Consider the following 16,788-nt stretch of genomic DNA (forward strand, 5'->3'; position numbering starts at 1 on the left):
TTATGAAGTCACCGTTTATCCATCTTGTATCCAACAGATGTCTGTTGGTCACTCTCCACTCTCTCTGTTCCAGGAACTGGGTTAAGTGCTAGGGACAGAGAAGCGTGTGTCACTGACTTCATCCTAAGAGCCTAGTTCCAGAGGCACACTAGAAATGGGACAGTTACAGCAGAGTTGGTTAAAACCAATGCGAGATCAGAGGAGGGACACCTGACCCAGAAGATGGGGTCGGGGAAGATTCATGTAGAGTCCAAAAGAATGGGCTGGAGAGAGATAGAGAGTAGCCTGGGAGAAATATACCCCAGGCTGAAGGAAGCTCATGGGTAAGGGCTTAGTGGCCTGGGCGAGCAGGATGGTCAGGGAAGAACGAGTAGTTCAGTGTGACAGTGCTGGGAGGCCATGGATGGGAAGCGTCAGGACGTGGAAGGAGCTTTGGTATTTGGAACAGCACCCTTCCCCGTGCCTTCACTGAAAGCACTTACCCAGGTCATAGTGACCCCATGTTTCCAAGTGGTCGAGTCCCTGTCTTTGTTTCTCCTGACCTCTCTGTGGTCTCTGATCCCCCAGCCCACCCTTCTGAACACATTCTCTCCTTGGCTTCTGGCACCTGGACTCGTTCCCTCCCACCGCTGGCTGCCCCTGCGCAGGCCCCTTGCTGGACACTGCTCCTTCTCATGGCCTTTGTGTGTTGGACGCCTGAGAGCTGTCCTTGGGCCTCTTTTCCTCTCCAGCTATCCAAAGTGCTGGGATTACAGATGTGAGCCACCATACCTGGCCAAAACTTTTAATTTTGAAATTATTTTAGATTCAAAAGAAGTTACAAAGCTAGTATAGAGTTTCAGGGCCCTGCTCCCCATTTTCACTCAATTTCCCCCAACGGCTCCTGTCAGACAGGATCAGAACCAGGAAGTTGACATCGATGTAAAATGTACGTATAGTTCTCCGTCGTTTTATCCTATGTACATTCATGTAACCAGCAGCACCATCATCAAGACACAGACCTGTCAACCACCACAAAGGCCGCCCTGGGCTGTCCCTTTAAGGCCACACCCACCTCCCCTGCCCCACTCCTGGCATCCCCTGCTGCTCTGCAGCTCCAAGTCTCACCACGCCCCAGTGGTTCCATGCATGGAGTCACGCAGCACGAGACCTTTGGAGACCGGCTGTTTCCACTCGACATAATGCCCCTGGGATCCTTCCAGTTCTTTCTTCTGACTGCCGAGTGGTATCCTGTGGCATGGGTATAGCACAGTGTCTTTAATTGTCCACTGGTTTAGGGACACTTCCATTGTATCCCGAGCCCGCACTGCTCTCCTGGTGCCTAATGGCCTCACAGAATGTGAGGAGCGGGAAGAGAAAGTACTTCCGTTTTGAAACACCCTGCTGCAGGACTTTTGCTGTGGAGATTTGGGCACTGCACCAGTGACTTGAGAGCAGTTGGACGGGATGGACGGAGGCTTTAGAAGGGTCCTGGGGAGCCAAGGTTGCTGACCAAATAGGTTTTTTTTTGACAGCTCTGAAAGTTCAGGAATATGTTTTCCAGACTAAGCTACTGAAATATTTATCACTCCAGGACAGAATGTCCTCAGAATGTGATACATTAAAAATGGTGGTTCAAGTTGAGAGGTGGCCAGGGTCTAAGCTCCCTCCGTTGTTTTCTGTAGGAGCTGAGACTGACATCGTACCTGGCAAGGATGGCCGTGGTGCCTGGGGCCACGCTTAGCCGGCTCCTGAGTGTGGTGCTGCCCACGGCCTCACAGCCTCAGCTGCTGGCCCTGCTGGATTCGGGTGGTGAGAGACATCCGGACCACGAAGCTGAGAGTGATGGAGGAGCGGAGCAGGCCGACGTGGGCAGGCGGAGGTGAGTGCCATGGAGGGCTGCCTCCCGGGGCACATCACTGTCCCGAAGGGTCCCCATGAGTCCTCGAGGTCATGGGAGGCCCATGTATTTTGCCCATACTTTCTAATTTTGTCACCAATTTATTTTTTAAATAGAATCTTAATAAGTTTACCCACAGCCATAAATATTTCATACATGCCCATTAAAGAAAATGTAAAACGTGTAAACAAGGAAGAAGAGAAAGAAATATCCATGGTTTTACCACCTGGAAAAGCGACTGTTAGCATCCTGTTACACTTCTTCCTCCAGCATGTGTTTCTCTGCTGGGTTTATGAGTGTGTGTATGCAAGTGTGGGAGCATGTGTTTGTGTGTTGGTACGTGTGTGTGTGTTGTGCATGTAAATATGTGTATTTGTCGAGTGTGGAGTGCACACTGTGGATACAGCCTTGCTACATTCTGCATTTCAGAATCTTATAGCAGAAGCGATTTTGTTCCTTACCTTTTAACGCTCATGCAAACATCCCCCTATATAATTCTTATCCCATCACTAGGTTGTATTTCCTCCTAGTGTTATTAATTTAAATTTTATTCTTTCAATGTAATTGACACTGGCACAGGTGGATATTATTTTTACTGGCTCCTCATGCTAAGGGGTGCAGCATAGAGCATGTAACTGTCATTCTGTCACTGGACATTCAGTTTGGGCCCATTTTTTCCTTAATTATGGGTAACTCTGCATAAACAGTCTCCTTTAGGATGGGGCCCCAGGTGTGAATTTGGTCAGTAAAGGTTCTTTATGGGGAAAGGCAGGAAGGGGTGTGGAGTAAGGCAGGTTTAGGGGGCAGCCAGCAGTGCCCCTTGAGAATGGAGTAGGTGGGGAATGAGGCTGCAAGGAAAGCCATGGTCAGGATGAAAATGTTGAGTACCAGGTTGCAGAGCTCACAGCCTCAGCAAGGATACAGAGGAGGCCGGGAGGGCACCTGGGAGCCCGAGAGCCTGCTGAACCGTCATGATTGTGTAGACAGCATTTGTCCTGAGAAAAGGGGTAATGTTTTCCTTATCAGAGATACTTTTTATCAGAGTATCTGACTCAAAAAGCCAAGAAGCACTGCAGAGGGTGAATAGAGTCTGACTGGGGTGAGGGGGAGGGTGGGGAAGAGGGAACAACAGCTGCGGGTGTGGGCAGGAGGCTATGGGGCGAGGAGCCTTCCTAGTGGCGTTGGGGCCCAGCATGGTCAGGAAGTGGGATGTGGACCGCAGTTAGAGGGCTGGGTGTGGACTGAGGTCAGAGGGCTGGGTGTGGACTGAGGTCAGAGGGCTGGGTGTGGACTGAGGTCAGAGGGCTGGGTGTGGGCATGGTCAGAGGGCTGGGTGTGGACTGAGGTCAGAGGGCTGGGTGTGGACTGAGGTCAGAGGGCTGGGTATGGAAATGGTCAGAGGGCTGGGTGTGGACTGAGGTCAGAGGGCTGGGTGTGGAAATGGTCAGAGGGCTGGGTGTGGGCATGGTCAGAGGGCTGGCTGTGGACTGAGGTCAGAGGGCTGGCTGTGGACTGAGGTCAGAGGGCTGGGTGTAGACTGAGGTCAGAGGGCTGGGTGTGGGCATGGTCAGAGGGCTGGGTGTGGGCTGAGGTCAGAGGGCTGGGTGTGGGCTGAGGTCAGAGGGCTGAGTGTGGGCTGAGGTCAGAGGGCTGGGTGGGGCATGGTCAGAGGGCTGGCTGTGGACTGAGGTCAGAGGGCTGGGTGTGGACTGAGGTCAGAGGGCTGGGTGTGGACTGAGGTCAGAGGGCTGGGTGTGGAAATGGTCAGAGGGCTGGGTGTGGACTGAGGTCAGAGGGCTGGGTGTGGAAATGGTCAGAGGGCTGGGTGTGGGCATGGTCAGAGGCTGGCTGTGGACTGAGGTCAGAGGGCTGGCTGTGGACTGAGGTCAGAGGGCTGGGTGTAGACTGAGGTCAGAGGGCTGGGTGTGGGCATGGTCAGAGGGCTGGGTGTGGGCTGAGGTCAGAGGGCTGGGTGTGGGCTGAGGTCAGAGGGCTGAGTGTGGGCTGAGGTCAGAGGGCTGGGTGTGGGCATGGTCAGAGGGCTGGCTGTGGACTGTGGTCAGAGGGCTGGGTGTGGGCTGGTCAGAGGGTTGGATGTGGGCATGGTCAGAGGGCTGGGTGTGGAAATGGCCAGAGGGCTGGCTGTGGACTAAGGTCAGAGGGCTGGGTGTGGGCATGGTCAGAGGGCTGGCTGTGGGCTGAGGTCTGAGGGCTGGGTTTGGGCATGATCAGGGGCCTGAGGTCAGAGGGCTGGCTGGGTGTTAGGGGTCAGAGGTCTGGTTGTGGGCGTGGTCAGAGGGCTTGGTGTGGGCTGGTGAGAGGGTTGGGTGTGGGCTGGTCAGAGGGCTGGTTGTGGGTGTAGTCAGAGGGCTGGGTGTGGGCTGGTCAGAGGAACAAGAGGGAGCCACAGGGAGGCCACCTCTGCCAAACTGAATGTCCAGTGACAGGATGACAGTTACATGCTCTATGCTACACTCCTCCATGGAATATTAGGAGCCAATCGTATTAATATTATTAATAGGCCAGGCGCGGTGGCTCAAGCCTGTAATCCCAGCACTTTGGGAGGCTGAGACGGGCGGATCACTAGATCAGGAGATTGAGACCATCCTGGCTAACACGGTGAAACCGCGTCTCTACTAAAAAATACAAAAACTAGCCGGGCGAGGTGGTGGGCACCTGTAGTCCCAGCTACTCCGGAGGCTGAGGCAGGAGAATGGCGTAAACCCAGGAGGCGGAGCTTGCAGTGAGCCGAGATCCGGCCACCGCACTCCAGCCTGGGCGACAAAGCCAGACTCTGTCTCAAAAATATATATATATATATATTATTAATAATATTAAAAATAAAACCAGGTTTCGCAGCCTGGTTTTCCCAGTGCACTGCTTGCCTGCCTGCACGGACTTGCAGGTGGCAAGTATTCAAGGTGACTCTGGAGTAGGAACGTGTGTGGCTGCAGGGAGGTCACTTCCGCCTGCCTGCCACCCCTGTGGACCTTGTTTTTGGTGCTTCCCCTGCAGCCAGCTTAGTTTGGGAGGCCGATGGGGAGAGATGGGCAGGCCAAGCTGGGACGAGGCAAGAGGGCTTGAGGTCAGTGTCACCATGGGCATAAGCATGGCCTTTCTTTGCCCAGCCTCATGGCCGGGCAGCCTGGATGACTCTGGAGTCCCAAGCCACTAACCCAATCCCTGAGGGCAAGGCATACACTATTTTTGTGTCCCCAGCACCTGTTATCTGGCTATTACATCAGTTACGAGTCTTGAGTTTCAAGCAATGGGAACTGAATGATTAATCCAAGCAAGAATGGGTTGTATTGAGGGCCATGTCAGAATCCAGGAAAGAGCCAGTGCTCAGGCCCCAGCAAGGGCAGGGCCAGGGAAGCACTCAGGGCGTCCTCTCTGGGGTGCTGCCTTCAGAGGACCGCCCTTCTCTGCTCCAGGAGTTAGACTCCTGGGAGACAGCCTGCCAGGCCCAAGTGTAGGACAGGCTCCATCTCCACCACCAGCTGGGCAGGTGTGAGCCACCAAGGCAGGGGAATGAGTCTAGCACTTCCTTTATAGACTTGACACCTCCCACTCTACCGGGCAGCACTCTCCAATGCCCTCTGCTTCAGACTGGGACCACACACCTTCATGGCTTTAGGGCTCCCTGCCTAGCCCACCTTCCAGGCTTCCCCTGTGCTTCCCCAAGTTCTGTATTCGTATATGCATAAGGCATATATGACAGAGGCTCCCACTGGGTCCTCTGTCTTAGGTACTAGGGCTATGTAGTGGGTAAGTGACAAAGCCTTGCCTGCGTAGAGCATTCATCCCAGCGGGGGAGGCAGCCAGTATGTAAGTCAGCGCACAGATCCCATTCCTTCGTGAGTGCCCCAAGGGCCGTTTGCTCAGATGTCTCCCCCAGTCCCAGTCAGCCTCCTTCTGTCTGTGATCCCCTAGACTTGGCCCCTTGAGGGCAGAGGTTGCATCTTGATGAGGCTGGAGAAGGCGTTTGATGGATGTGCAGTGAATGAGGGAAAGAATAAATAGCGAATGCTCTGGGGATGCCGGAGTGCTAGTGGCAACCAAAGGTGGCATTGAGAGATGGGTAGGATTACTCATCACTTAAAGATTCTATTCTTTTTGAAACTATAAGACTCCCTTCTTGCCTGCAGGAAACACCAGAGCTGGTGGCAAGCCTTCAACGGCAAACTGCGAGGAGATCTGATAAGCAGAGGATTAGAAAAGATGCTGTGGGCCCACAAGAGAAAGCAGAGGTAATGATGGGCCCCTGCCCGTGTGGCTGGGGAGCGGGTGAGCTAAGCTGCTTGTGGGCCGGGCTGGGGAGGCAGGAGATGACAAGGAAAAGGAGGTTGCTGCAAACAGACAAAGATTTGTGACCCTGAAGACCACAAATTTTTATTCAGTGGGCTGAGTTTAGAAGCTGAAGATGAGCTTGTGGCTAGCAGTGACAGAATGTTCTCAGTATTTATTAACATTTAAATTACTGTATTTATTTTAGCTAATGACTATTTCTAATGGAATGTAATTAGAAGAATTCCTTATAGCTACTGTTCACAAAGCCCTTTCATGTCTTGTTGCATTGAGCCTTCCAGATAGTGGGGATGATAAAATGGAAGCTCAGGGAGGTCAGAACAAGAGGCCCCTGGCCAGCAGCTGGTAAACAGTGGCCATGAGATTTGGGGCTGCCTCACTGCCCCCTTTATTTCCTTACACTTCCAGCCTTGCGCTTTTTACCTTCACCCCAATGCCTTTTTCCTTAGCTGTGGCTATCACACACCTAGAGAACAGAAGGAAGTGAGGGGCAGAGTGGTCTTAAATTGCTGCAAAGTGTTGACCAGTGTCTCCTGTGATTCCAACTAACGAAGATGTAGAAACAAAAAGCAACATCAGGTAGATTCATAGGGGGTTAAACAGTGATATCAGTGTGTACTCTGGAAACAGTGGCTGTTCAAGGGACGTGTCTACCTCAGTCCTGCCCCTTCCACAATTTCTCAGAGCTCAGTTGAAGGTACTGAGACCAAACTTCATGGATTGTTCATGATAAAATCTTGGAACCATTAGTAGCCTGGTTATCATAATATAGTCTTAGATAAGTTAGATCAGGATATTGGCCAAGAGAAGTACATGCAGTCCTAGATAAAGAAAATTAAATTCGTTCTATAGTACTCTAAAATATTCCATTAGGGACATTCCTAGGCTGCACTAATAGAAGTGGAGTGGATACAGATCAAGAGACACAATGGTCCCACTGTCCTGGTTCCCTCTGCGGGCCTTTGCTCTGCCTAGAGGCACCATGGATCCATAGTGGAGAGACGGAGCTGAGTTTGAATCCTTGTGCAGACTTACTAGCTGCAAAGGCAGTAATTAGTGGTGATGGCAATGGAGCGGAATCGACCACATGCCTTCTGGGAGGGTCAGCAAGCCTGCAGTGACATGCAGCAGGTGCATCCCTAGTGACATGGCCTTGTCCTGCCCTGCTTGGGCAGAGAGCGAGCGCTGTGTCTTTCAGGATGTATAGGGCTTTTGGTGGTGGTCACCATCATTATCAAGAGCAGCCTGGGAGTCAGGGGTTGGACTGCCCATGGCCAGGATTCCAGCAATCTTTTTATGAGCCATTCTCAAAGTATGCCACACTCTACTATGGCAAACACATTTTGCCTGACTTTTAACTGTTGCTTTGTAACCAGGTTTCATCAGCCTGCTTTTAGGATGAGGCCCATAGGTGTACTCATAAATGTTTAACAATTGGCTGGTAGGGAGGGGTCAGTGGTTTCTGATTGGTAGCATTTGCCAATGTCCATGGTGTAAGTATTCCCACTATGGCTGATCTGATGTCACACTAACAACATGACGACAGTGGGCTTGCAAAACCCCTGAAAATGGGCCAGGTGTGGTGGCTCACGCCTGTAGTCCCAGCACTTTAAGAGGCCGAGGTAGACGGATCATGAGGTCAAGAAATCAAGACCATCCTGGCCAACATGGTGAAACCTCATCTCTATTAAAAAAAAAAAAAAAACAAAAATTAGCTGGGCATGGTGGCACGTGTGGGTAGTCCCAGTTACTCAGGAGGCTGAGGCAGGAGAATTACTTGAACCCAGGAGGTGGAGGTTGCAATGAGCCAAGGTCACACCATTGCACTGCAGCTGGGCAACAAGAGCGAAACTCCATCTCAAACACAACAAAACAAAACACTCCTGAAAATGCAATGGTCATGAGCCAGGAAGAGTTGACTACAGTGCACCGCTGTTACAGACTTCAGCTAATTTTACAGCAATCTGGTGACCAAGGGGAAAATAACCTTTCCTTAAAATGGCACTGGGTTGGGGAATTCAGGACCCAAAGAGAGATTGTTTTGGAGAACTCAGAACACTCCAGAGGGTACATTGCCAAAAATGTTGAATTTGATCTTTTGTTCTTTCTTTAGCATATTAAAGAAGATGTGTCTCCCTCTCAGAGAGAGGATGATATTCTCTGGAAAAGGAAGTTGGCCACACCTGTCACTGGAGCCCATTGGTGAACTGGCCCCTGTACCCATTGTCGGGGCAGAAACCATTGATGTGTTAAACACAGGAGAGAAGCTCTTTATATTCAGAAATCCAAAGGAGCCAGAGATTTCACTGCATGTTCCTCCCAGGAAAAAGAAGAACTTTCTGAATGCCAAAAAGGCCATGAGGGCCTTGGGTATGGACTAGCCCAAGGGAAAGCCAGCATCTGAAGACAGAAGGGATTATTTTCTCCTGCCCACCAGTGTTGTCTGTTTATAATGTACAACTCACAAATATAAATTGCACATGCAGAAGGCACAGACCCCCCAATGCATGCAGACTTTCACGGACTCGGTTTAATCTTGTCTCACGAATTTCCAGATGGCCCACTCTCCTCCGTATCACAAGGACATAAACACTCCTTCGTTTCAGCCGCACCTCTGCAGGGCCCTGGAGGAGACCCCCAGCCTGCGAGCCACACCCCATCCTCTGCTGCGTAAGGTATGGGCTGTGTGGTGACAGCCAGATTCTCTGCTCTTACGTTTTGTATTTGTTACATATTCTATTTTTATAAAGGGAACTTAAAAAAATAAATATGTTTTGCACAAAGCTCTTTACAACAAAACCCATGTTTGCTTTATGTAATAAGCATTTATTTGTAATTGTGTCTTGCATTTTGTTCCCTGTGTGGTGTTCAATAGAGAGATTCACCCTCCATCACTCCAGCTGCCAAAACATGTGCCAGCCCCTGGAGTCTACCATCGCCAATTCAAATCAGGGTTCTTTTCCCATTTTACAAATGAGGAAATTCAATGGCATAGAAAACTGAAGTGATTTTTACAAGATCATAAAGCTCATAAATAGCAAAATCAGGATTCACACTTTATGACCCCCAAACCTTATCCTTTCTCCTGGCCTTGATCCATGGACACATAACAGCCCTCACGCAGTTAGCTATCAACAGACTCCATACAAGTGCTTGTGTTTTATCAAGTGCTTGTGTAAGTGCTGACCCTTCTCATCCACACAGCAGTGCGTGAGGCCGGTGATGGGTCACTGGGGCTGGGCCACATCATGGTATCAGCCAGGCAAATAGTATCATTACAATGGGTATTTTCTGACAGTAGGGGATGATTAGGATGAGAGTCCTCTCACCAGCAAGGGAAAAAAGGGATGATTGATAAAAAATCACACATCTTTCACATGAGAGTTGCGGCTAGACCTTTCCAACAACTTTAACCTACTTTTTAATGGTCACTAATATCCCCAGCAAGGTGAGTATCCCTATTCCCATTTTACTGCCAAGGAAGCTGAGACTCAGAGTTTAAAGAATTTGCCTATAATCAAACCACCTATATGGGAGGAATCCTGAGTCTTCTAACTAAAATGCTGTCTGCCTTGGATGTCCCATTTCCATTGGCAAGCAGAAGATGAAGTCTCATTTGCAGTTTCCCATCAGCATGCATGCAGCACCATGACAAGGACCTTTGCTGGGGTTGCATTTCTCCCAGGGGACAGCAACCGTGCACCGTCTTCAGTTGCCACTTGACTACATGGCTACATTGGCAGGAAGGTGCAGGTAAACAGTTTGAATGCAGGAGAGAAGAGATGATAGTGCCAGTTTTCCCATCCATCAGAAGGTCCAGCAGCCTCGACTGAGGACAGAGAAAGAGGAGTGATTTTTACACACAGGGCAGCAGAGTGGAGAATGCATGGTCTTGGGAATAAGCAGACTGGAGTTCTCATCCTGCACCACTGCTTGACGGTCATGTGTTCTTGACAAGCAGATACAATTGGATCTATAAAGTCAACCACATCTATGTCCTTCTCTAGCTTTTTAAGGTAATTGTCTGCATTTCTGATAATTTCCTGTTTCTACAAAGGCTCTGCTAGAATTATGCATAGTTGAAAGTAGATTGCATGCAAAGATTTCAAAAAAATGGCTCAAAATTATAGGCTGAAGCCTGATTGAAGAGGCTGTTAGCAACAACAGGAGGTGCCCAAGCTGCTCAAAATCTAGCATTTGAACCTAATTATAGCTCCTTATGTTAATAGAGAAAGACTAACTACTGATTTACGTTTTGTAAACTCACTGCACAAAAAATGCCAGCGTGTGTTGGGGAAAAGCCTGTGTTTCTGGAATCAGATAGACCAGGTTTAAATTGTGGCTCTACAACTTTTTTTTTTTTTGAGACGGAGTCTGGCTCTGTCACCCAGGCTGGAGTGCAGTAATCCATGGACACACTGCAAGCTCTCAGCTCACTGCAAGCTCCGCCTCCCGGGTTTACGCCATTCTCCTGCCTCAGCCTCCTGAGTAGCTGGGACTACAGGTGCCCGCCACTATGCCCAGCTAGTTTTTTGTATTTTTTTGGTAGAGACGGGGTTTCACTGTTAGCCAGGATGGTCTCGATCTCCTAACCTCGTGATCCGCCCGTCTTAGCCTCCCAAAGTGCTGGGATTACAGGCTTGAGCCACCGCACCCGGCCTCTACAACTTTTTAGCAGTCATTTTACCACTCTGAACTTCAGTCTCTGTATCTGTAAAACAAAGGTCCTGATCCCTTATTTTACAGTAGGGATGTTGTAAAGAGTGAAGATACTAGATATTATGTCTATAATGTCTGATGAAATGTTGGTGTGCAATAAGGTAGCTTATTTATTTTATTATATTTTAACATCTTTACAAAAATCCATCTGATATGTTTTGGCTCTATGTCCCCACCCAAATCTCACCTTGAATTGTGATCCCCATAATCCCCGCATGTCAAGGGCAGGACCAGGTGGAGGTAATTGAATCACAGGAGTGGTTTCCCCCAACTGTTCTCGTGAGCGAGTCTCATGAGATCTGATGTTTTATAAGTGTCTGGCATTTCCCCTGCTGGCACTCCTCCTTCCTGCTGCCCTGTGAAGAAGGTGCTGTTCTTCTCCTTCGCCTTCTGCCATGATTGTAAGTTCTGTGAGGCCTTCCCAGTCATGTGGAACTGTGAGTCAATTTAACCTCTTTTCTTTTTTTTTTTTTTTTGAGACGGAGTCTTGCTCTGTCGCTGGGGCTGGAGTGCAGTGGCTGGATCTCAGCTCACTGCAAGCTCCGCCTCCCGGGTTCACGCCATTCTCCTGCCTCAGCCTCCCGAGTAGCTGGGACTACAGACGCCCGCCACCTCGCCCGGCTAGTTTTTTGTATTTTTTAGTAGAGACGGGGTTTCACCGTGTTCGCCAGGATGGTCTCGATCTCCTGACCTCGTGATCCGCCCGTCTCGGCCTCCCAAAGTGCTGGGATTACAGGCTTGAGCCACCGCGCCCGGCCTCTTTTCTTTATAAATTACCCAGGCTCATGTATTTCCTTACAACAATGTGATAATGAAGTGTTTCTTTCATTCCTTTTGCCATTCTAGGTGAAGGCTGTTTTCTTGAAGGGCTGTATCTTCACACAGAAGCCTACTCATAAGAGACGAGCTCCCAGGAACTTGGATTTAGAGGACTTGAGCTCAAGTTTGGGCTTTGTTACTTAAAAGTGGGGCAAAGTTGAGAAATTTACTAAGCCTCTCTGGGGGCTCAGCTCCCTGTGTATTCTGTCTTCAAGGAGTTTGATCTAGTTGCATTGACTAACACAAAAATAAATAATTGGTAAATGCAAGGTGTGAGACACACATACAAAAATCCTGCCCTGGGAATTTGGGAGTGAGGTCAAACCTGGCAGGGGTCAATTGGGGACAGCTTTGTGCTTATGACTCCTCCACATTTCCACACTGCACTCTTTGGAAGGAAGTCACTATGAGCAGCACACATTTAAGGAATGGGGACGTAAGTCTACCTCCTTGAGGGCAAAGTGTCTACATAGATTATTTGGAATTCTGCATGGGAGATGATCTCCTCTCCATTTATTTTTTCAATTATTTATTTCTATTGCTGTGGACTCATGGATATTTATTTTATACTTTGAGTTATAATCCAATAATAATTTGTTGCTCTAATTGTTCCAGCTTTCAACATTGGGAGCTCTTTCTGTTGTCTCCCATATCCCTTTAACATAACCCCATCAGTGCAGATTTTTAAGTTTTTCTGAGTACTTCCTTGTTTTCTGGCACTAGAAGATGGTCTAAAAGGTGAGCATTATAAAAGATGAGCACTAGAAAAGATTCTCATCTTTTATGTTTCCAGTCCTAGAATCAGACATTCTCCAAGGAGTCTGATTCCTTTTGTTGGAGAATGGTATTAGAAACTAAATTCTAAGCCCTGGATGTGCTTATTGCTACTGGAGTGTTGTTACTTCTAGGCCCTCTAAGCTGACAGAGCAAGAAAGTATATGTGTGCATACTAACCTGTTCGTATACACGTGTCCATTAATATTTTCATATGTAATAATCTGGGTCTATATTATGCTAAATATGAATTTACTGATGTCTCCAACATGAATCTTTTGCCACATGAATCATTCTGGCCTTCTCCCCTTTTCTTTTTTATTATTATTTTTTTGAGACATGGTCTTATTCTGTCACCCAGACTGGAGTGCAGTGGTACAATCACAGTTTACTGCAGCCTTGACTTTCTGAGTTTAAGTGATCCTCATACCTCAGCCTCCCAAGTAACTGAGACTACAGGTGCATGCCACTTCACCCAGCTAGTTTTGTTTGTTTGTTTCTTTGTTTGTTTGTTTCTGTAGGGATGGGTTCCCACTATGTTGTCCAGGCTGGTCTCAAACTCCAAGACTCAAATGATCCTCCCGCCTTGGCCTGCAAAGTGCTTGGATTACAGGTATAAGCCACCACACCTGGCCCTTCTCCTCTCCATTCCAACAGTGAAAAACGTGGCTCCCATCATTTCCCAGCCATTTACTTAAGTGGTCAGGTCCAGTACATGTGTGGAGCATCATCAGGGTTTTGATAACCTGGACCCACGTGGGAAACAACTTTCTCAGTAGAGTACTTATATGCAGTTTCTTTTGCATTTAAAGACTTTACTCATTTCCAGAGTTACTTAGGTCAGCATCTTTTTCTTCCAACCTCTTCAGTGAAGTTGTTTCTTACATTTGAAATGTAGTTAGATTATTTTGACACATTCTGCATTGCTTCCTAGAATTCTCTGGATTTCTTAAATGATTTTTTTAATCTGCATATGATAAAGTCAATTTTGCATTGACATGGCACTCTGTATTTGTTAAAATGATTGTATAAAATGATATAAATTTGTATAAAATGACACATAATCATTTTAACAAGCACATATTGCCATGTATCCATAATTACACTATCATGCAAAGTAGTTTTACTACCCTAAACAACTTCCTGTGTTCCATGCGTTCAATCTTTACCTCCTCCACCTGAACCGCTGGCAATCACTGATCATTTTACTATCTCTAGAGATTTTGCCTTTTCTTTTTTTTTTTGAGACGGAGTCTCGCTCTGTCGCCCAGGCTGGAGTGCAGTGGCCGGATCTCGGCTCACTGCAAGCTCCGCCTCCCGGGTTCACGCCATTCTCCTGCCTCAGCCTCCGAGTAGCTGGGACTACAGGCGCCCGCCACCTCGCCCGGCTAGTTTTTTGTATTTTTTTTAGTAGAGACGGGGTTTCACAGTGTTAGCCAGGATGGTCTCGATCTCCTGACCTCGTGATCTGCCCGCCTCGGCCTCCCAAAGTGCTGGGATTACAGGCTTGAGCCACCGCGCCCAGCCAGGTTTTGCCTTTTCTAGAATGTCCTTATAATCAGAATTTGTCAAAGGTCAGTTGAAACTATATTTGTGTGGGTCTATTTCTGTTCTGTTCCAGTGATCTGTGTGCCTGTTCCTTCACTAATACCACACTATCTTGATTACTGTAGCTATATAATAAATCTTGAAATTAGTATGAGTTCTCCAACGTTGTTTTTCTTTAGTATTGTTTTGACTCTGTAGGTCTTTTGGCATTCCACATAAACTTTAGGATCAGTTTGTCATTATCTGCAAAATAACTTGCTGGAATTTTGATTGATATTCTATATAGATCTATAGATTCCATAGGTCAGGTTGGGAAGAACTGACATCTCCATAGTATTGAATCTTCCAAATCATGAATATGAAATATTACTCCTCCATTTGTCTAGATCTTTTGATTTCCTTCATCAGAGTTTTAAACTTTCTCCATACAGATCCTGTACATATTTTTAGATTTAAACCTGATCATTTTATTATTTTGGTGGTATTTTAAATGGTATTTTTAACATTTCAAATTCCAATAATTTATTTCTGATATATAGGAAAGCAGTCAATTTTTGAACCTTAACCTTGTATCCTGCAACCTTACTATCCTCACCAATTAGTTTTAGGGGTTTTTTGTTTGTTTGTTTTTGGTCAGTTCTGAGATGTTCTATACAAACAATTAAATTGTCATCTGAGAACAAAGACAATTTTATTTATTCCTTTCCAGTTTGTATATGTTTTATTTCCTTTTCTTGTCTTATTACACTAGCTAGGATTCCCATATGATATTGAATAGAAGTAGTAAGAGCACATCTTTGCCTTATTCTTTTTTTTTTTTTTTTTGAGATGGAGTCTCACTCTATCCCAGGCTGGAGTGCAGTGGTGTGATCTCAGGTCACTGCAAGCTCTGCCTCCCAGGTTCACGCCATTCTCCTGCCTCAGCCTCCCAAGTAGCTGGGACTACAGGTGCCTACCACCACACCCAGCTAATTTTTTGTATTTTTTATTAGAGACGGGGTTTCACCATGTGAGCCAGGATGGTCTCGATCTCCTGACCTCGTGATCCACCTGTCTCAGCCTCCCAAAGTGCTGGGATTACAGGCGTGAGCCACTGCATCCGGCCATCTTTGCCTTATTCTTAATCTGAAGAGGAGGCATCCAATTTCTCATTATTTAAGTATGAGATTAGATATAGATTTTTTTGTGTAAGTATTTTTTATCAAGTTGAGGAAGTGCCTCTCTATAGTGTGCTGAGAGATTTTGTCATATGTGTTTATTGAATTTCATCAAATACATTTCTGTATCAATTGATAGGATTTTTTTTCTTTAGCCTGTTGATGTGATGTATTCCATTAAGTGATTTCAGAATGTTGAACCAGCCTTGCATAGGTAATAAATCCCACTTGGTCATGGTATACCATTCTTTTTATAAATTATTGGATTTAATTTGTAAATATATTTTTCAGGATTTGTTCATCTATGTTCATGTGAGATAGAGGTCTCTAGTTTTCCTTTCTTGTGTTTTTTAATCTGTTTTTTATATTACAGTTATACTCACCATGTGAGTTAGGAAGTATTCTTTCTGCTTTTATTTTCTAGAAGAGATTATGGAAAATTGATATTATTTCTTCCATAAACGTTTACTAAAATTCACCAGTAAAATGATCCAAATCTGGAGCTTTCTTTTCTTGGAAGGGTACTAATTATAGATTAAGTTTATTTAACAGATATAGGTTTATTTAGTTTATCTCCTTCACGTTGTGTGAATTTTTGTAGTTTGTGTCTTTCAAGGGATTCATTCATTTCACCTAATTACCAAAATTATGGGCATAGGGTTGGTCATAGCATTCTTTTATGATGCTTTTACTGTTCATGGGATCAATAGTGAGACTGCTCTTTCATTTCTGATATTGGTGATTTGCATATTTTCTTTTTGTTGTTGTTTTTTGTTTGTTTTTTTTGGTTAGTCAGGTTAGCTATTTGTCAATTAGATTGATGTGTTCAGAGTACCAGCTTCTGGTTTCATAAAATGTTCTCTATTGTTTTCATCTTTGCTGATTTTTGCTCTATTTTTTATTATCATTTTTTTCTGATTGCTTTAGCTTTAAATTGCTCATTTTTCTTTAGTATCCTAAGGTAGAAGTTTAGATTATTAATTTTAGGTCTTTATTCTTTTTTTATTTATGCATTTAATAGTATAAATTTCCCTTTAGGCACTACTTTAACTGCAATACACAAATTGGGGTAAGTTGTATTTTCATTTTCATGTGGTTCAAAATATTTTTACCATTCTCTTGAGACTTCATTGTCCCATGTGTTGTTTAGAAATGTGTTATTTAATCTGCATATATTATGGTATATTCTATTTATTTCCCTTTTATTGATTTCTAGTTTGATTCTATGGTGATCTGAGAGCATATTTTGTATAATTTCTATTATTTTAAGTTTGTCTTTTTTTTTTTTTTTCCTAAGACGGAGTCTCGCACTGTCACCCGGGATTGAAGTGCAGTGGTGCAATCTTGGCTCACTGAAACCTCCGCCTCCCGGGTTCAAGCAATTCTCCTGCCTCAGCCTCCTGAGTAGCTGGGATTACAGATGCCTGCCACTGTGCCTGGGTAATTTTTTGTATTTTTAGTAGAGATGGGATTTCAGTATATTGGCCAGGCTGGTCTTGAACTCCTGACCTCGTGATCTGCTTGCCTCAGCCTCCCAAAGTGCTGGGATTACAGGAATGAGCCACCACGCCCAGCCATTAAGTT

The 16,788-nt window shown here is 46.2% G+C and overlaps 1 protein-coding gene across 2 annotated transcripts in view; it reads left to right on the forward strand.

Moving 5' to 3' along the window:
• Nucleotides 1–8,990, forward strand: part of EVC2 (EvC ciliary complex subunit 2) — a 148,454-nt gene extending 139,464 nt beyond the window's left edge. For both annotated transcript variants that reach the window (XM_033213720.1, XM_033213719.1), the window contains exons 20-22: nt 1,665–1,861; nt 6,028–6,129; nt 8,301–8,990. In XM_033213720.1, the coding sequence (XP_033069611.1) occupies nt 1,665–1,861; nt 6,028–6,129; nt 8,301–8,568 (567 nt within the window). In that variant the 3' untranslated portion in view covers nt 8,569–8,990. The remainder of the gene's footprint in view (nt 1–1,664; nt 1,862–6,027; nt 6,130–8,300) is intronic.
• The last annotated feature ends 7,798 nt before the right edge of the window (nt 8,991–16,788 follow it).

Source organism: Trachypithecus francoisi, unplaced genomic scaffold, assembly GCF_009764315.1.
Source record: "Trachypithecus francoisi isolate TF-2019V2 unplaced genomic scaffold, Tfra_2.0 Lachesis_group1, whole genome shotgun sequence".
Lineage (NCBI taxonomy): Eukaryota > Metazoa > Chordata > Mammalia > Primates > Cercopithecidae > Trachypithecus > Trachypithecus francoisi.